The 20984-nt window shown below is 40.7% G+C and overlaps 3 protein-coding genes across 4 annotated transcripts in view; 2 read left to right on the top strand and 1 right to left on the bottom strand.

Moving 5' to 3' along the window:
- LOC104928802 (E3 ubiquitin-protein ligase TRIM38) overlaps positions 1–20984 on the top strand; it is an 899066-nt gene that overhangs the window by 28076 nt on the left and 850006 nt on the right. The window lies entirely within an intron of this gene.
- On the bottom strand, positions 1273–4467 carry ccdc59 (coiled-coil domain containing 59). The gene is made up of 4 exons (XM_019273343.2): positions 4175–4467; positions 2599–2962; positions 1878–1986; positions 1273–1749 (listed from the first exon to the last, which is right to left on the bottom strand). The coding sequence occupies exons 1-4, from the start codon at positions 4320–4322 to the stop codon at positions 1585–1587; spliced, it is 786 nt and encodes a 261-aa protein (XP_019128888.2). The 5' UTR covers positions 4323–4467; the 3' UTR covers positions 1273–1584.
- mettl25 (methyltransferase like 25) lies at positions 5324–19198 on the top strand. 2 transcript variants are annotated; one of them, XM_019273340.2, is made up of 12 exons: positions 5324–5594; positions 7283–7444; positions 7556–7662; positions 7743–8321; positions 8661–8808; positions 12274–12368; positions 12636–12665; positions 13241–13314; positions 14730–14823; positions 15251–15325; positions 15820–15891; positions 18838–19198. In XM_019273340.2, exons 1-12 carry the CDS (start codon positions 5378–5380, stop codon positions 18943–18945), a joined length of 1761 nt encoding a protein of 586 aa, XP_019128885.2. In that variant the 5' UTR covers positions 5324–5377; the 3' UTR covers positions 18946–19198. The 2 variants fall into 2 exon arrangements, 1 of the variants encoding a protein (XP_019128885.2); XR_002042817.2 differs by lacking the exon at positions 14730–14823 and having other exon boundaries at positions 18838–18905.

The raw sequence follows: 20984 nt of genomic DNA on the forward strand, positions 1-20984 counted from the left end.
ACTTTTGAGAAAAGTGGAGGGAAAATGTTACACAAGCGATGAGAATATTAATGCAACGCAACCACATTTGTTACAACTTATACAGCACTTCCCTTTTCTAATAAGCAACTCACAAAAAGGTATGTAAACACAGCACAAAGGATTATCTTAATACCCTGCCATACAGAACACATGACGGCATAATGCCTGCAAGACTGCAGGAGCCGCAATGTATCCCCCTCTGTGCTCTTACAGCCGTTTCTTGATTTCAGCACGACTTTCCTGACTCAAACAAGAAGTTCAGAAGTGCACCGTTAAGAGCCCGGGTGCAGTTTGTCTTGTCAGAGATTCTAAATAAAGGATTACAAAGTGAAATATGAGAGGCAGATGTGTGATTTGGAAGTCAACAGATGTGTCAACAGATTTGTTGAGATGGAAAAGTTTGTTTGGTTAGCGAGATGATGGGTTTCAGCTTTGCAGCAAGTGTTAAAAAAGTGAAGGTTGGACATTAAATACATGCTTTTAGTATTCTCACATGATTTTCTGAATACAAATAAATTCCCTTCTTCCACAGGCCTCAATTATGTTACCCTCTGCTTGATAACATTACTGTCAAAACCTGTTATTTTCTTCTAAATATTAAGTCTGGAGGGCATTTCTGTACAACTTTCTTTCTGCTCCTACTTTAACAGCCTTTACAGTGAACTACAAATCACTCCTTTAAATAAACCAGAAGGAAAGCTCTTACCTTTTTTTACAAATGAGACGCACAAGAAACCGAAGCCCTTTTTTCCGCTCCAAGTATCAACAGAGCAGTGGCCGCGCTCTTGTGTTTAGGAAGTCTTGCCTCACTGATGAATGTTAGAGAAGTCATTCTGCAACCATGTGATGTCATGAGGAAGCGGCCCTGAGGCTTTGCAGCCCGCTCGCGTCCACAAGCTGCTCTCACACTGAGAGACGAGAGGGGTTGCAGGGTGAGCTCTCTTTATGCGAAAGCTACGGGTATGCAACATGTTTACATCCCCTTGTAGCTATGACAACAGTGTCTCTAAGACCACCAGTGTGTTGAATATTAATGGATGCATAGATTTATGTATGGGCTTTATTAGAAACTTAAAAAGAGGCAGCTTGGCATCACCAAAGGTTAATCAGAAAACAGATTTTAAATTGTTTTTTTAAAGGGTCAATAAAAGTTTAATTAGTCGTTACTACATTACTAATTATCGAGTAATTATTTGTGTGATGGCAATTAGCTGCAATTGAAACTTGTTGGCCATTTAAAAATAACAGAACTTAAACAGGAAACTTTTATTGATAAAATGTCTTACATGAGCATGTTTTCCCTTCTCTTCATATCTTACAACGCCCCCTTGTGGCCAGATATTAAAATGGGACACAGCTTTTGGTTTACAGAAGGAAAAAGAAAAAGCAACAACGCAGAAGTAAAGCAGCAAACCGCTTTACATAGAAAGCACCACTGAGAAGAGTGGTGTTTGTGGTTGTCCTCAGGTAATCGTTCACAACAGTGTGTTTTTTAAAAATCCAAATCCAGGCCTGGTCCACTCTTTCCCCACCGATGCTCCAGTATAAGTTCTGCCTTGGGAGTCATTTATTAGGTCCTTGGATCTTCTGAAGCAAATACTCCATCTGGAGGTTCAGGTTGGGCTGTCCTTTCTTGGTCTTTTTGCTCAGCATCTGAAACGTCTCCATCTTTTTCTGTTTGTACTTCTGAACGGCTTCTTCTCTCTGCTGCTTGTTCTTCAGGTACTCCTGAGATTAAAAACAAAACAAAAAAAATGAAATAAAATGCATAACAAGACGACCTGTCGGTAGAAAAGTAAAACTGCGATTTGATTTGAAGTCACCAAAAAAAAAAAATAAAAAGGGAAAAACATCACCTCTTTCTTTTTTCTCCGTTTCTCTTTGACTGACTCAAATTCTTCTTTCGTCTTCTGATAGGACGTCTTCTTCAGCATCTTTTTCCTCATGCGGTTGCTCATTGGAAGACTGGAAGAAAATATTATATATTTTAGCATATTTAGTATTTATTTTGATTTTAGCGTATGTTTAATTTTATTTATTTTAGTACATTTTAATGTCTCAGGTATCTTTATTCTTATTTATTCTAGTTATTTTAACACTCACTAGTCACTTTAATGCTAGGATTTTATTTATGTTGCACTGACTGACTAGATGCACTTTCAATCTCGCTGTACCTGTGACAATGACAATAAAGATCTATTCTATTCTATTCTATTGTAAAAAAAAAGGTAGTTTGAAAAGTTGAAAATCTTTACAGACCTTTTTTAGATCTTGACCTTAGATCACTCAGATCACTCTTCCTTTATAAAACCCGATGCCTACATTACCCATAGTGCAAACAGTTCGAGCTGCTCGTCTCAAGCAGAGGTCAGGAGCAGGCTACAGAGATCTGGTAAACTCCACGCCCCCATTTTTATTGTCAAACTTGTTGTCTTTACACCCAACTGACAGTGAAATCACAGTATTAAGCTTTATCATAGTTTTTAGGTAGTAATTTATCATTCTGTCCATTTATATAAGTACCTCAGATCAGCCTAAACCTATTTTTTTAAGCTGGATGTCTCAGTGTTTTCTCACCTTTCTTTCTCTGAGGCCGCTGTCGGTTCAGGCTTACCACTGACAGAATCCGTCAGCTCAGATTCACCGGTAACATCTGGATCTGGATGTTCTTCACTCTCGTGTGCAGCGGCGTCATTTTCCCCCGTCTCTTCTCCTTTCTCGTGCCCTTTCATTCTCATCTTACTCCTGTTCATTCTATTGGTCCAGGCCTCGTTCTTTAGTTTCTCTGCCTCGGCCACGTATAGATGCCTGAGGTGTTCCGGGTACTCGTCCTGGTACAGCGTTTTGGTCTCAGGGTTCCTCGTCTTCTTCTCCTCCTTACGCAGCAGCTTGTTGTACTCATGTTTGACTTTTTCTTTCCTCTTAAAAGCAAACCCTTGACCTGAAACAGAAGACAAAAGCATAACGCGACACATTAAAAAGGTCCAGTCTTTCGTGTGTTTCGCTGCTGTTGTTGTTGGAAAGTTAGGGTGAGGTGAGGAGATTGCAACCACTAGACACAACTAACCTGACTGTCCCTAAAGCTCGGCTTAAGTTCAGAGGGGATCGAGCATTTGCCGTTGCAGCCCCGAAGCTATGGAACGAATTGCCGCTGCACGTGAGACAGGCCTCTTCTCTGTCTCATTTTAAGACCCTTCTTAAAACCCACCTCTTCTCTTTGGCTTTTAACACCATGTAGATGGTTGATTTGATGTGTATACATGCATTTTGTTATTTACGTATTTGTTCTTGTCTGTTTTTATTTATCTTATCTAGTGCCTTTTATTCATTTTATTTTTATTGTTTTTTATCTTTCTATTATCTACTGTGTCTATAGTGTTATTTAATGTGTTCTATCTTACTATGCAGCACTTTGGAAACCCTGTGTTTGCTAAAATCGTGCTATATAAATAAAGTGGATTGGATTGGATTGGTCCTTTAAGTTCATATTTAAATTGAGGGTTGCTTGATATGCCAAATTTATTAAAACAGGAAAATATTTTGTGTGTAATACATTAATAAAGATTTGAGCGAGGATCAAAGTTTGTCACATTTAAATACAAGTTATAACTGAGAGAGGTCTTTATTTAGATATTTAATTATATAGATTTTTATATATCATGCCTCTTTTATCCTCAGTCTGTTTTGAAGGTTGAGTGTTTTTTATATTTATTGTGCAGGTTATAGATATTTATGTCTGTTTATTGTGTTTTTTGTTTTTTTCCTTTTCTACTTTTTTCTAATTCTGTAGTGTATGCTACACTTTCCTCTGCTGCTGTAACAAGTACACTTCCCCTATGGTGGGATTAATAAAGTATATCTAATCTAATCTAGATCAGGGATCTTCAACCAGTGGTCCACGACCCCTAAGGGGTTCCGCAGAGGTACTGTGGGGGGTCCCCCCCAATTTCTGTCATAATAATTGACAATTTTCACAAAAAAGAATGAGTATAATAATACATAATGGTGAATGTTAGGGTGCAGATTAATTGAGAAACTACAAACAGTGGACAGATCTTGGCATTTATGATCTTTGTTATCAATCATCGACACATACAGGCCAGTAACCCAGCATATAACCAGGTTAATGAGGTGAACAGCTGTAGTTAGTTACCTTCCTTCAGGTTTCCTTCGAATATTTTGCTCTCGGGGACCCATTTCCTCTTCTTCTTCACACCCTGTGTGTTGTTTTTAGATTTCTTCCAGCTGCCATCTGTCGCTGCGAACTTCTTACTCTTCATTTTTTGATCCGTCGGTGCCATTTCGGCTCAGATCTTCCTGCAAACGTGAAATGTTTGCAAAAAAATAAATAAAAAACTCACGTGGGGATCAAGCGTGCCATTTCCTTACACACGCACGCGGGGTGATGACGTCGCAGGGTAGACGTGAAAAATCGATGACGGCACAACCGATCTGTAAACAAACACACTCCTGTTTGTCACTACAAGTACCATGTGTGATCTCATACTGGAATAAATTCATTAAATACACTGACTGGAAGAAGATCTGGCTCTTACCCAACCGATATCTGTTATAACCAATAAAGTCAGAGATATTTCATTCAAAATAATTCATAGATTTTATCCATCCAATGTTTATATTGTTAGAAGATTGTTGTTATAAAGATATTGATGTGAAATGCACCTTCTGTTCTGAACATTATTGAAACAGTTACTCGTTTATTTTGTCCACTTTGTCCAAAGTCTGTGCATTGATATCTGTGACTTTATTGCTAAAAATATTGATAAGTTGTTTTGGAAAGGATGCACTATTGGGGCTCTTTGACTTAGAGAAAAAATTAAAGGAAACATTTATTATCAATCTCATCACACTGATGGCGAAATGTCATATTCATAAATGTAGATTTAGTCGAAGAAAACCATCTTTTGTTGCCTTTCACAGTGAGCTCAGGCAGTTACATTGTTTTCAATCAATTAAAACGGTTAATATTCGTGAACATTTAAATATACTAATGTAAAGTGTAAAATATACATGTGAAATGCTTTTGTAATGATTTGCAGTTTGTGAAACAAAGTTCTAATAAACAATAAATAAATAAAATAATAATCTACAAACAAATATATCTAACTTACTGGGTTAGGACATTTCAATATTCATGCTCTTATTATATATATTATTATAACTGGACAAAGTTTTGAATGTATGTTGTTAATAACGTAGGATATTAGTCATAATAATCTTCATAGGTTGTCTAAAACTACTGTGTTTATCTTGTATCGATTGCTCTCGCCTCAGACGCACACCGGGAGTTGACCCGACGTGTTTCGGTCACGTCCTCTCTGCAGAGCTCTCCGACATGACGTCCTCCTCACGCAGCCTCACGGAAATCCAGCGACGGATAGATGAAGTCAGACGGTTCCTGGCTACAACTCTGAGCATCGCCAACGCTCACACCGTGGAGTTTTACACGCACGGCGTGTGGGAGCGGTTCACGGCCGTGCCGCCCGAGGAGGTGCTGTCAGCCGTGGGTTCATGCGGTGACCGGCAGGGGGCGCCAGAACACAGAGCGAAAGGTAAACACACCTGCAGCTGCTCTGAAATATGAACACCTGTAGATCAACAACGTGGGTGCCAACCTGTATGCACGTTCTCTAAATTTACAATATACATAACAAAATAATATATATACTTTAATATGTTATTACTATTCACTCATTCCTAAACATGTTCATTCATTTGTCACTTTGGACTCAATTTGCACTCCTGCATACATTCATTGCCTTATTTAGTTGTATGTTATTTCTATATAAAATAATTGATTTCTATTTTTATTTTTTTTTCACTTTAAAAACCCAGGTTTAATTTCCTTGCACATGTCTGATTTGTAATTCATTGTCATTTTATCATTCATTGTAATTGTACAATATATTTGTGTTGATTTTGTTCTGTACACGTGACATCTATTGCACGTCTGTCCGTCCTGGGAGAGGGATCCCTCCTCTGTGGCTCTTCCTGAGGTTTCTTCCACCTTTTTTCCCTGTTAAACGGGTTTTTGTGGGCAAGTTTTTCCTCACTCGAAACCGAGGGTCTAAGGACAGAGGGTGTCACTCCCTGTACCGATTGCAAAGCCCTCCGAGGCAAATGTATCTTTGTGACTTTGGGCTATACAATAAAATTGATTTGATTTGATTTCTCTGTACCTTTTATTTCTTAGCACAGGCTTATTTCATGTACAGGTTTAATTTTAAAAGTCAAATCATTTATCTTTATAGGTTATCTTAATGTATGGTTACTGTGTCGCTTTTCATTTTGTGGTATGTTTACATGCTGCCACTGGTGCTTGAATTTCCTTCGGGATCACAAAGTATCCATCCATCCATCCATCCATCCAATGCTATTTTAAAAAGCCATTTCATAAACCTCAACCCCACCATATCTCTTGGATCTTTCCCTATTGCTGCTCCCTCAGATCTTCTCTCCATTCACTTGACTGTCCCCTCCGCCCATCTTACCACCATGTAGAGCAGAGCTTTCAGCCGCTTTGCTCACCAGCTCTGGAAGTCTTTACCCTCATCATAAGAAACCTATCAAACTCACTCTCCAATTTCAAGTCTGCACATAAAACCCACCTGTTTAAAATAGCCTTTTCCATCTGATTCAATTGCATTGTGCTTTAAACTGTTTTTAATGTTGTTTCTTGTAATTTGATATACTTTTTGGTTCTTTTTTGTTGTTTTTTGTTATTTGCTGTCTACTCTTATTTAATGTAAGGTGTCCTGGGTGACCGAAAGGCGCCTTGAAAATAAAATGTATTATTATATTCATTATTTTGGGTTGCCAGGTTGGGACATAAAGCCCTTAACTCTGGATATCTTCTTAAGTTGGTAGAAGGCTGTTTTGGTGACTGATTTTATGTGACTGTTGAAGGTCAGATCTGAGTCAATAGACCTTTTTCACAGCAGCCATTTAGACATGAAATAATAGGGTCGACGCAGGTGTTACCAGTAAAACTAATTCAGGTTCTGTTCCATTTATTGCGGCAGAGCCTTTCCCAGTGAATCAGCATGCAGCTCAGCAGCACCCTGACTCGGTTTGACCTGAATGGAACTGAGCCTTAATTAGTAGCATTGGTAACACCTGTGTTTCCCCTGTGTTAGGTCTATTGCTGCATAAATGCCAGCCAAACAAAATTTGCCCAAACCCGTACACCCAGAAATTGAATAAAAAAGTCTTATTTATTTTTTTGTCTGTGTATAAATAGAGAACTCCGGGACCACATTCGGGTTTTGCAACGCCACAAACCGGCTGATTGACATCCATGAACTTCTGCATGCAGCCAAGGCTCACTCACTCCCTGGCCTTGGAGTGTGTATGAGCAGGGATGAGATACTGCAGGCCCTCAGAGAGAACTCGGAAAACCCAGGTGGGGAAAGAACGGACAGCTGAGCTGAGCACATTGTTTCATGCTGAGAGTAGGAAACCAGTCAAGGATTGTCCAAGGAATGATTCTTTTTCTTTGTTCTGTCGTACTCAGGCACTGAGCTGGAGCCAGAAGAGTTCATGAACTGTAAGAAATCTCATGAGGTCCAGTCCATGTCTGAAGTGGTGGCCTGTCTGGCCCGGCACTGTGGAGTCAAACAGGTACATTTCTATAGTTAAAATTGTATCTTTGTAACCTGCTTCTGGACTTAATTTGTCCTTCTATCTTTTCTGTCACCCAGGTCATAGATGTAGGATCAGGGAAGGGCTACCTGAGCTCTTTCCTGTCTCTGCAGTACAGCCTTCAGGTCTATGGCATCGACTCCTCCAGCACCAACACTCACGGAGCTCAGGAAAGGAACAGGAAGCTTAAGAAGTTCTCCAAGGCGTACCAAAAGCACAGCAAGGCCGTGAAGGCACAAAAAGAGGCGCCACATTCACCTCAGGAGGAGCTGGTAAAAATAAAGCCGGGAATAAACCAAGACGAAGATGTTTCATGCGGTGATGCAGCGGGAGTTGTGTCACACGAGGAGGAGAAAGTGTTAAACAGCCTATCAGGTATCAGCCCTGTCGAGGAAATGCAGTCAAACCCAGAGACGGATGAGCTCTTCCTTAGTGCCCTGTCAGTGGATGTGATACAGGATACACCCCCCAGAGTTCCCCCCGTCCAACTGAGTGCCGAGGAAAGGGAGAGGAGGAAGAGGGAGAACCTGGAGAGGAAAGCTCGGAACAGAACCGACAGCGCCAGCACCTTGTTTTCACCCCTCACGTCTTATGTTACCGCGGAAACAGAGCTCCGAGAGCTCATCGACGAGCTGGAGGTGAGCGAAACCAAACTCGGCAAAAAAAAAAAGTAAACATTGAAAATAGATTTACTGGATGTTTGGGCAGAGGCGGTCATGCAGAAAGGAGGCCAGCCGCGCAGAATAGTGGCAAAAGCACGATTCCCACGGCAGCTCCTGAAATTACAAGTCGGTCACAGCGGCTGGAGTTTGCATTAGTGGAGCAAGTGCTGCACGTTACCGCCGGGTGCCAAATCTGCAGCGCGTCATCATCAATAAATTCTCCCATCGATCTCCACCCCAGCCGCTCCTTTCACCTCCTCCTCTTCCTTCTGTTCTCTCCTTTCTCCGCACGCTCTCTCTCCCTCCGAATTCCAGGATGCGGTCATGGTCGGCCTGCACACGTGTGGCGACTTGGCTCCCAGCACCCTGAGGATGTTTGTGGCTAAAGCGGAGCTCGCCGCAGTCTGCAGCGTGGGCTGCTGCTATCACCTGCTGTCTGAGGAGTTTGACCCTGCCGGACAGGGTAAGCACACACACACACATAAAAAACACACCCCGTTTTCGGGGGAACATATGGTTTCCGTTGTGCACACATCTCCCTGTCCATATTCTCTCTATTTCTGTCTCTCTCCTTCGGTTTCACTCTCACACGTCCCTTAATCCCACCTCGGACACCTGCAGCGCCGACTTCCTCACTCTGACCCACATCCCAAATCTTCCCACAAAAAGCCACATCAACACTTATATTCATACTTTATTGTAAACAAGTCAAATGTTCCGCTGAGAGTCTGCAAAACTCTTGCCAAGTTAGCATTCTGGAGATTGAGTTGAGCTCAGAAAGCCCGCTGTTTGAGCCATTAGAGTGGATTTATGGATTTAGGATGGCTGTTAAAGGCCGCTGAAAATTAGATTTTTTTTTTAGCTTTTTTAATTTAGCAGCGAATCAATAGGAAGTGAATGATTCAGCAACTAGTATGTGGCATTTAATCTTATTTTAATAAGGCTGTTATTTAGTGAGAGCGAACTTCCATACTGAGGAGATTGTCGTCCTCTCCAACCGCCTCACCTCGGAGTTGAATTCAGGTTCCAAAATGTAGAATAATAGACTGATATCATCCTCGTTTCATGCTCCTTCACTGCTCGGGTTTATGAGGTATGAAATCGTCTACATGTGTCCTCATGCTGTGACTGTAGCCTGTCCATGAGAAAAAAGAGCCCTTGCTACAGTTGGCACAATATCGCGTCATCTCTTGTTAACAGCACGACCTTCAACCCCTCGCGTCATCGGGGGCGCCGTCACAGCTTCGGCCAAGAATGAGAAATGATATCACGACAGTTGATTGAAAACACTCCCTTTCTGTGCTTGTTTCTCGAACTTGATCTTTTAAAAGAAGTGAACAAAGACACACACACACACACACACATACTTTCTCTTCCCCTGTTGGCCTTACAGTGCAGTCTGGGACACAGGCCAGCTCCTGTGGTGGCCTACATCACCCTAAAAAGGAACTAAAGAGCTGAAAAGCTTCATTATAGAAGGCAGTCGTACATTTACGTGATCCACTCATTTAGGAATGAAGCAACCCTTTAAATGCATTGTGCATGTCTAATACCTAACGTGCAGTTTCAGTCTCATGCTGTTTACTCACAACAACAACTGCTCGAAGATGAGTATGTAATAGTAAATTCCATCAACCACTAGAGACGCACAACCTCCCCCCCTTTCTTAAGATAAGATACCAGGTTAGGGCTGCACGATATGGCCTGTAACCAATATCTCGATATTTTTAAGCTATATTGCGATACACGATATATACCTCTATTTTTGTTGTTGTTTTGTATTGTTTATTTCTAATAAATAATAATGTCATTATTACCTTTCTAGCATTGTAATTGCTCAGAATCAATGTAGAACAGTAGATTTACACTTGCTGTATGAGACACACCTCTTTTTATAGCATTTTAACACTTGTCATATTTTTTATGAATTTTTAATACATTTCATGATGTAAATATGAGCATTGAAGCAGTGCAGGATCATACTTGGCTTATGAGACACACTTTTTTAAATCAAATTTTAACCATTCTTCATATTTTATAAATAAACATTTAATACATTTAACACCCACGTCTTATTTTGAAAACCGTAAGTGTCTGCACGCTGCAGTAAGCTAGCGCTGACTTTCCAAGTTTTCTCAAAGTATTTGACATAAAGTTGCAATAAGGGCGCACTTGAAAATATCGGAGCAGCTGACGTGACCACGCGAAAACGAGAGACGGCTGGCGTGACCGCAGTTGTTTTTTCTTCGGAAACAAGTCGTCCGTCTCCATCTTCAATTAACTCGCTAAAACATTTATGTGACAAGTACTCGATAGTCGCGATATAGTCATTTCATACATCTCACGTGGAACAAGCCGCGATATATCGAGTATATTCGATATATCGCCCACCCCTATACCAGGTCCTTTTGTCTTTGTAATGTAATAGTAAATTCAATCAAGAGACAAAAGGGTGTAGCAGACAAAGAGGTGTGACAGGAGTGGCCCTCAGGTATAAATATCTAGGTCCCCCAATGCTCAGGGTCTTTCTTCATCTTTGACCGCTCGCGTGTTGATTGACCCTTTCTTTGCAAAGAAAATAAAAACCTTGTCGGCCCGGCAGAAGTCTCCATTTCATTCTCAACCAGCAGCAGAGAAATTTCCACAACAAGTACATCCGACCACCTGAGGTCTCGAGGCTCTTCGAGTATTTGGAAGCGTGCGATCGCACACAAGGACATAGAGAAATATTTGCCTTTCTGAATGGCAGGGCATGTACGTGGCCACTTGAGACGTGTACTCTGCAGCCAACAATGAGGCTGGCTCCTATAAACAGCTCGGCGTGCGTGCTGTAATCTGCGCTGCAGATGGGAGGAAAGGCTCGTCCGCGTCAGTCACCTGACAGCAGGCCACGTCCCGGGCACGATGGAAGATAACCTGACTGCTAACACGTTAGCGTGTCCAGAGCTGGACGGCCGCAGCTGCACATGTCGTTATTATTAATATTATTACAGCTTCTTTTGACTGTTTCCCTGTGGATTCACTGAGCCTTGGCCTCAGCCGCTGACCCTTTTCGAAATGACATGAAAAGGATGGCAGGCTGTCAAGTAGCCACACTCAGTACCCGTCCACTGGGAGTCTGTGTGTACGTGTGAATAGTTAGCAATGCATACTGCTGCTCTCACAGCAAGTCTGACTTTTAAAAACTTAACTTATACTTTAACTTATATCTTCAGTCTTCTATTCAAAGACTTGCATTAAAGGAATCATTTGTTTGAAGTCGCGTGCCACAACGTGACAGAGCCTAGCACAAAAACATCTAGCCTAGCTCAGTCCCCCCCCCAAAAAATCACCTAGCAGCACCTTTGAAGCTTACTAATGAACATGTTTTAATATATTATAAACTGTGGTATAAAGCTGAACAAAAACAAAAGTGAATATTACTGCTAAGCTGGCTAGGAAGCCGAAATTGTCATTCACGTGATGTACCGTAAAACAACAAATTGTTTGTTTACTTCGTTTTTTGTACGGATAAAATAAAAGAGACATACTGAGCTTTAAATGTTGAAATGTATAACTCTTTACAGTTTGTTTGCCCCGCCAAACTAAGCTCACAGTCTGGTTGCAGCTTTCACATTTAATGGACAAATACGGGAGTGGTTCTCATCGAGTTCTGGGCAATGAAACTAAACTTTTCCACAAATGTCAAACCTTTAGGCTAATACTGAACACACAAACATGTACTTATTTTTTTGAACAGCGACTGAAATGATTTAAGACAGATCTGTCTTCAATAAATCAAAATTAAAACATTCCACTCTCCTGCTATGTTGAAGTTTCCCTGGCGCACTTAAAATTCACACCAACTGATTGCAGTTGTTTGAAACCCCCTCAATCAGTTTACACCCCCCCCTTTTTTTTTTGTGTATCTCTTTGTGTTCCCTCGCAGAGCGTTTGGGCAGCATGTGTGGTTTCCCTCTGAGTCAGTACCTCCGCAACCAGTCCTTGTTCTGCGGCAGAAACGCCAGGATGTCTGCGTGTTTGGTGAGTTCGAATGACGCCAAGAAAAATGTGCACAGCAGCCTCTTTTCTCACACAAACATCTGATCTTCTGACTGTTAACAGCCATTGTCAGGGATGACTCAGTGTGAAGCATCTGTGATGAATTGACGGTAAACAGTTTTTTTAAACTGTAGGTTAGAAGCAGGGCATGTGGATGAAGTTTTTAATGAGCGTCAGGAGTTTTTTTTGTTTTTTTTACCTTTGTGACTACAAGAAATACTTAACACTCACATTTCTCTCCAAAAACAGGCACTGGAGAGAGTTTCACTGGGCCAAGGGGTAAGTAAGGCATGCATACTAACTGTAATCGATACCATAAATTAATCGTCCTCATCGCACAAGAATGGGAGAAAATGTCTTTCCCCAAACTGTCACCACGTCCCACCCATCAAAACAAATCTGTCAAATTTAAATCCACGAACACGGGCGTTCACAATCACTCAAGTCATGCTTTATCTTCACTGTAGTTCTCCAGCATGCATTCATACAATCAGCCCGTTAATTCTGCTATTGTTGTAAGTCCGTGATTGACTACAGTGTATTTATTTGAGATGTAGGGCTCGGAGGCTGCAGGCCAAAGCTGATACACAATACCACCAGCCATTAATATGGAATGTTTATAAATATTAATGCAATCACGGTAAGATTGATTGCTCGTTGAAACCGGGGCCGGCTTGATTGCTCGCTAGTCTTGCATCAGGCTCGGTGGAAGTGTCAGAAATATTCATCAACTGTTGGTACGCATGCTTGATGAGTCACATGGGAATAACTAACTTTTTTTTTTTTTTTCCCAAGTGGAATATACAGTAAATCTGCATTACGCTGAATCAAGTTATGTTTGACCTTTTCTGCAGATTCAGATGGAGTCTCTGTTTTACAGAGCGGTCCTTCACGTTATTCTGAGGGATCACTACAGCGCCTTTAAAAGGTAACGCACAGCACTTTACATCTGGCATCACTTTAACATGAGGAATTATAGCAAGTGTGCAGCAGGTTAAATATTTTCTCTATCTTCTATCTTTTTTTTTCCTATGGTGTAAATTATTTCACAGCATCCGCACATGTGCTTTGCAGACCTTTTTAGTAGCAGTGTAGGATAAAAACTCACCCGCTAGTTCTTGTTTTCTCCGAACCAGAAAATTTTTTTGTTTCTGGTTATTTGGGCTACAAATGAACTAAAACCTGCAAACAAACTTCACATATGCAGCAGTAGACCAGGTTCGGCATGATAGATTAAAACAAAGTGAGCCATAAAGATCAGAAAATGTTGTTCGAGTTCCAGTTTTTCAAATGTGTTTATGTGATTCTGAATAGAATATATCTGGGTCATTAAGTCAGACAAAGCAACAATCTATCAATCTAGAAATGAATTTGTTTTTCTTCTATTTTATACAATGACAAAAGGAAGGGAGACGTTTCACGAAGAAAAGTGAGTGATGCTAAATATAAAAGACAAGATAGACTTTAATGATCCCACATCTTGGAAATTCACTTGTTTCAGTATCCCGTATTCACAAAGTGGATAAGAAATTACTCCGAAACAAGAAATATACAGACAAAAGTCATGCTGGTGTCTGACAGCTGTTGGAATGAAGGACCTGCACTACCACTCCTTCTTACATGGTGGGAGTCGAAGCAGTTGATGACATATAAGACTGTCACGGATTCTTGATTTTTAGACACAATATGTGTTCGATAATGAGAAGAAAAAAGTTAGTTGCATCCGTAATGGATCATTTTTTTTTCTTTATAGAAATGAACTACTTCTGCTCATATAGTACCAAGAAGAACATGAAAAAAAAAGGCAGAAAAAACTTTGAGTTTGGCCTCGATTCAGTTTGTTACGCTTAACTTTCCAAACATGAGTAACTGCTGCCTTTTTAAAAAGTCAAAACCTGCTGGTTTAAACATAAAAGTTTAAGTTCTGGGGTCATTTGCGGTTGTTATTTTGCATTCCTAATGACTGAGAATTTTTAGGAATTTCCAGATCTTTGGTGGATGATGCTTTGTTATAAAAGCAGATTTCACTTCACTTGGATTTGTTTTGTGCAGACGCGATCAAAGACACTGATCTTTACCTGCCCTCCCTCTGCTCTGTGACCTTCAGTTTAATGACCAACATCAGATCAGGATCGAAAATCCATTACTTCTCTCCAAACAGCACCTATTCATCACAGTTTAGTCCTTTTTAGAAGTTTAGCAATTTGGTCCTGGTTGCTACATTGGGATTTAAAAAAAACCAAACAGGAGACACAACATGAGGATAGAGGAGATGTTTGTTCTAGTGAGCAGAAATGAGACATTCAGGGACTCAGGGACTTCATGTGTCTGTTTGCTCTGCAGTGAAAAACGAGTTGGGAACGTCTACTCAAAGGCTAAATCATTTGTGGACTACGTCCGTCGAGCCCTGCGCAGACTGGAACTGGATGAGTTAAAGGTTTGGGATCAGAATATTACAGTCATCTTACAGAACGGCTTCCAGAAACAAACATACTGAACAAGGAGGAACGTTCATTGTTTTTGGCACAATTGGAGGAGAAATTATTTCTCGTTGGTGTTTATTTAAATAACCGGACATGAATTATAATTCATGTCATGTTAGTAAACTATACAGGTACTTGAGATACTCACTCTCTTGGTTTAGGATGTTGCCAGGCACCAGAATGTTTAGGAGTTGATCCCTGGGTATCCAAGGATGACGTATTTCTGTCTGTGTTCTGTCACTCACAACTCCAAAAGACATAAACTTCTCTTTCTTTTGCCTCCCCGTCATCCTCTTTCCATTTCTCACTCGTACCCTCCTGTATTCACATTAAAATCTCTCATATTGTGACTCACAAGCACCTCATACTCTTTCTCCTCAGCTGTCTGATGATGACATCCAGGAATACCATGACGCATACAGGCCGCGAATGGGCGAGATGCACGCCTTCAACATGGTAGGTTCATCTTTCCGGGCCTGTGCAGCGTCTTTGTGTTTAAAATCCGATACTTCCAGCCACAACAACCTGCTTTAAACTCTGCTTTGTGTTAAACATTTTCATTCCTGTAAAATGAGATGTATAATGCCAATAAATTGCAGACCATTAAGTGAGATCATTGTATTCTGCAGGGAAGCAATATAGGAATGATTGTACAGAATGGGAAGAAAACGAGCCTCTGGTTTCAGCTCAGGCCACTAATTGTGGTGTCAACCAACATACCAATTTTCTTTCGTGACATAAAGCAGTAAAATGGTTTTTGGGGATTGCCCACCAGCTACTGGGAAGACACAAGTCATGGTGGGTTCGTTAAAAAGTTTCAGCATTGGGAGTAGACTAAAAGTACAACTTACAGGAAAGTTTGGGCTAGATGGATGGAAAGATCCCCATGAAAAACACAAATAAACAAATATATATTTCTTTTCTTCCCTCATGTCATCATCTTTGTGTAGTTGAAGGTGGCCCTGGCTCCTTGTATCGAAGGTCTGCTACTGCTCGATCGCCTCTGCTACCTGAAAGAACAGGTAAAATCATTTCAGTCTTTGATTGCAACAATAATATGAATTCATTTTGGAGGTGTGGCTCAGGCTCTCATGATGCTTTAGAACAAATCAGCCAGACTTGTCAGTGAGTATATTAGGCCCACCTCACAGCCTGGTTTGACCCCTCACTGGGGCCTTTCTGTGTGAAGTTTGCATGTACTCCTGCATGGATTCTCTCCAGGTACTTGCTTCCTTCCACGACCTTCTAAGACAGACACTTAGGTTAGTCAGCGACTCTAAATTGAATGTGAGTGTGGATGGTTGTTTGTGTCCCTGTGATGAATTGGTGACTCATCCAGGGTGTACCCCGCCTCTCGATAGACTCCAGCCCCCCACGACCCTAGTGAATGGATGGATGGATATCCTTGTCCACTTAAAGTCCCTGTATCTACTTAAAGGGGAACTTTGGTATCTTTGGATTTGAGCGTTAAAACTCACACAATAACAGACAGAACCGATCAAGGCAGCAGTACGCCAGCAACTCCTGAGTTCTGCGAGGTTACAATTGCTGCTTTTGTCAGCGGCGTCTGGTGTCTCCAAGAAGGCTCTTACCCGTGGATTACATTGCAGCTTGTTTCATGGCTGTTGGCTGCAGTGCTTTCTCAAAATACTGGACCTCACTTAGACACAAAAACATGGGAAAATGTGATTTAGGTAGAAAAATACAGAAGTTTCCCTTTAAGTAAAATAAAAATATGATTGTTATATATTGTCTATTACGTGTAGTGATGAATCTATTCTAGACAATATGTTTCATTTAGGGCTGCAACAAATTTATAAATAAATTGATCTATAAAACAAATGGTAAAAATGCCCATTAGACGCTCACAGAGGTTCACACAGTTCAGAAGCCGAAACTCTCTTTCCTATGAGAGAAAGAAATCCAGCAGGTTGTCACATTCACATTACAAATAAAAAAGATGGATTGTTTTGGATCTATTTTCCTTCTGAGAACAAATTGAACTTTTAGTAATGCAATCGTATTAAAAGAAAAATAAAACCCCCAAACTGAGCTAACATTGAGACAGGAGCCATCATAACTCAGAGTGATTTAAACCAGCAGTCATGTGACACTGGGCTCACTTCTTATCCTTTTTCCTTTTATAATTGGCTTGTACAGCTCGTTGATTGGGATTTGCAATTTACTTCTCAGACGATGAAAGCAAAGACGCAGAAATCTGAGCTGAAATCTGGAAACTTTTATTTTTTGCATATACGTAGGTGTCGCCTAAATTAAAGCCAGTCTGCAATTTAACGTCTAATGCTTTGGCAGCCAAACACAACATGCTAATCTGTAGTCTGAGTCATTGTGATGAGATGTGTACAAGCAGAAAGCTTTGAAGCTGTGATTACTTGTCAGACGGACTTCCTTAATAGGGTCGTATAATCAAACTATATAACGTCAAGAGCGCTGGTCAGCACTTTGAGAGATTTCCCTCGAGAAGGAACGTGAAAGAAAAAGACGAGGTGATGGATGTATGTGAATATGATCCATATGATAAGTGTGCTGAAGCAGGTTGAGTTCAACAAGGATAGAAACATACACACACATCAGGATGTTTAATCATCCAGAAACATGCTATACATTTGTGTATGTTTCCATGAAGTCATCAGGCTCTTGCTCCAGTGTTGATAGTCAAACAGTGATGCACTTATTAAGTTATGTACACATATACCATGTCTCCGTGTGGACGTGATGTCTGCTGAAAGCTGTTTTTAGGGATGGGATGTTGGTCTATAAGTTGCTCCACCACTTTAGCCTGGATTGAAAATTCTTAACAACTACTGGATGAATTGCAATGACCTTTTTTACGCACATTCATGATCCCCAGAGGATGACTCTTAAAGACTTCTGTGATCCCCTGACTTTTCGTTTGTCCATTATTTTTCGGTTCATGACTCAACACCTGAGGTGTGTCACAATACACGAGAACATGCTAAGAAACGTGACGTACGTGATATACTAAATAGAAGGAGCAGACGATAAACACAGTATAATGCAAACAAGACTTCTTTGAGAGGAGGTCGTTTGATGGATCAAACACAGGACTTTCACACCTGCAACCAATAGTCAACGTTCATTCATCATCATCATTTTGAGGAAGTAGTCCCAACATTTTGAAATATCCCACGAACATCACAGGAAATGGAAATCTTCTCCCACTGGAAAAGAGCCACAACCGTAGCTCAAAACCCACAAAACAAATGGCTTTCCCATTAGCCTCAGCTGTTCTTTATTGCTAATTGGCAAATGTTAGCATTCTACGTGCTAAACTAACATGGAGAACATGGAAAATATTATGCCTGATCAACAGCATGCTAATATCAGTTTGTTGCCACAATCACGTCACATAGATCAGATGATATTTCTGAGACACTGAGGGAACACTCACGGCAGCCTTTGACTTGTAATTCCAAGTTAGAGATTTCTGGCAGTGATGGTATCTTCCGCTCTGTGGAAAGAACTACATAAGCAAAAACAAAATGGTGCCAACATGACTACAAAGCCTCCATCGCTGGCAGCCAGCTCTTATTCAATATCAACGCTAATTCAGTCATTGTGACGAGAAGATTAGAAACTTGGAGGTTCTCCGCGTTGTCGTATGGCTTCTGCAGTCTTAAAAAGCTGCTCGTGTGGCTTCTCCGTCCTGTTCCAAAATGACGCATGACTAAACAGCAAGCCATCAAGTAAGACAAACTTGTTTTACACATGAACAGGAGTCCACCTGACACAATATTTGTACAGATGTTTCTTCTCTGCAGATTCAATAGAGAAATCTTTAATAGCGAGAACATCATACAGCGGAGGATGCCAGGGGTCACGAAGCCAAACTGGGAGGAGGGTCTGGATTTTTTACGTCCATGTGTTTTTTATCCCGTTTCATTGTGTCTTGTTGTTTTTCGGGTGTGTGTCTTTGTGTCCTGCAGGAGGATTTATCATTCTCTGCACTGGTGCAACTCTTTGATCCCCTGCTGTCACCGAGATGTTACGCTGTTGTTGGACTGAAGAGTTGTAAAGACAGAACTTCTAGCTGACAAACTTATACATATGCATATGATTATAATTCGCCGGTCATGATTATGCATGATTATATCAGCAATCAGGGGTGATTGTATTATGTATGTATTCTCTCCTGCTTGTTTTAATTATATGTATGATTTAATCTAAATTCATGTAATTTATTCTTGCCGTCTCTGTATCATTTTTAGTAACATCTATCTTTTCTTTTATACACTTTGCTGTTTTTGATTAAAAAAAATAATAAATCTCAAATATTTTTAACCTTGACCTTGTGGTCTTCATGAAAACACATGGTCAAAACACCTGGAAAAACTGTCAGGTCTGTTTTGATTGATCCGGATTGTGTGCGTCTAAGTCTTTTGTCTTTATGTTCAGCGGCGCTTGAGAAAACACTTGTTTTTAAGGACCATCCTGGGAGCCAGGGGTATTGTGGGATTTAGGGAGGCTTGGATCCCCTCCGTTGACAGGTCTGGAAACCCCATTTCTAGGCTCCTAAACCAGAGGAAGTAAGGGAAAAGATAGACGGACCAAGAGGCGCCCTTGACCCTGTTTTAATCTTTTCTTCTGTTTTTCTCTGTCCTTAGTCATTCAATAAATCATGCTCTCCTTGCATGTTTGCTTACAAATGTTATATAGTCCTGAGTACACACATGAGTTATGATAGTGGGAATTATGCTAAAGCTGAGTGAAAACAGACACAAGAGCTAAGGTGGTAAGTGGAACATTTAGGGAACCAAAGACGCCAATTTACAACCAGTGTTATTACATTAATTTACACATTTAAATAAACTCTTTGAAATGTGACAAATGAACTTATAGACGCTTTGACATTGAGGTAATGTTCACCTCTGTGTGTAACTTTCTAAGACTTGAAATTCATTCTTCTGTCATCTTTATAGTACAAAACTTGGCGTACAGGTCAGTGATTCCCATAGAGATTTATATCTGGCAACACAACAACAGAAACCAGTATATCCCAAAGACTGCACTCCCCACACCTCGAAAAGCAGTTAGGAGTGCACAGACCTATACATTAGTGAAACCAAACAGCCACTCAACAACTCATCAGGACTAGACTCTGCTGTTTTCTTACACCCTAGGGACAAAGGACAATCTTTTAGTGGCGATAATGTTCACATTTTGGATAGGGAGGAGTTAGGGAGGCTAGTTATGTAAAAGTAGAGAAACCATCCTTCAACAGAGGACGAAGCCTCTCACAGCACTTATCCCCTCCACCTACAATGCTGTCCTTTCATCCCTTCCCGGGAGACTGAACAACAATTCACATTTGGCGTCATGTGATTCCCGCAACTGTCGTCCACACCAGACCTCGGGTGACCTTAACGACTCGGACAACAAGGAGCACTAAAGAATCAATTGAAACAACGGCCTGGTTAACAATCCCAGCAAGGCTAAATACCTGTATTTCTCCAGTAGTCAGTCAGAACTGAGGAAGCCTCTTGGATGAGACGTTTAATGAAGTCCAGTTGTTTCAAATTTAACCCTTTTTAAAGAAAATTCCCAACCAGAGTTAAGTTACCAGGGTAATTTAGGTAGTGGCCAAACTGATAAATAGTTACTATACAAGATATTTGTTGAAGTAAGGCTTTGAATAGTAATGGACTGGTTAAACTGGCAAGTTTTAGTGCAATATCCATTTTTATATCATTAATTGTTAAATGACATCCAATTTAAAATCAATTAAAAAGACATTTGAAACAGTTGAGTGGGGTTAATGAAGGAGATCTTCATCTGTTCAAGTTTATCTGACAGGGCTGTAGGTGTGGGCACCACTGATCTAGATTCTTACTTCCATAATGAACATTAATTCTGTCATATTTTGCCCCATGTGTTTCACAGTAACCCACCACTGAGTCAGTAATGTTTGTAGCAGCTGTGCACATGAACAGTGTTGATTAAAGCTCTGTGGGAACATCCGTTTTAACAAAATTATGGAGACTATCTTCGACAAAATTAGCCAGAAACGAAGGCAATGTGATACACTCTCCCACTGAGCGGTACTGCTCCTATCACATCTTCCGCCGCTTCTATT

Source organism: Larimichthys crocea, chromosome XX, assembly GCF_000972845.2.
Source record: "Larimichthys crocea isolate SSNF chromosome XX, L_crocea_2.0, whole genome shotgun sequence".
NCBI classification, from domain to species: Eukaryota; Metazoa; Chordata; class Actinopteri; family Sciaenidae; genus Larimichthys; species Larimichthys crocea.

Excerpts from the sequence above, each read along its gene's own strand:
- ccdc59 (XM_019273343.2), bottom strand. The coding sequence starts at position 4,322 with ATGGCACCGACGGATCAAAAAATGAAGAGTAAGAAGTTCGCAGCGACA. Across the intron at positions 2,963-4,174 it reads CGAAGGAAACCTGAAGGAAG|GTCAAGGGTTTGCTTTTAAG; the intron begins GTAACTAACTAC and ends CTTCTGTTTCAG. Across the intron at positions 1,987-2,598 it reads GCGGCCTCAGAGAAAGAAAG|TCTTCCAATGAGCAACCGCA; the intron begins GTGAGAAAACAC and ends ATTTTCTTCCAG.
- mettl25 (XM_019273340.2), top strand. The coding sequence starts at position 5,378 with ATGACGTCCTCCTCACGCAGCCTCACGGAAATCCAGCGACGGATAGAT. Across the intron at positions 7,663-7,742 it reads GGCACTGTGGAGTCAAACAG|GTCATAGATGTAGGATCAGG; the intron begins GTACATTTCTAT and ends TCTGTCACCCAG. Across the intron at positions 12,666-13,240 it reads GAGTTTCACTGGGCCAAGGG|ATTCAGATGGAGTCTCTGTT; the intron begins GTAAGTAAGGCA and ends CCTTTTCTGCAG.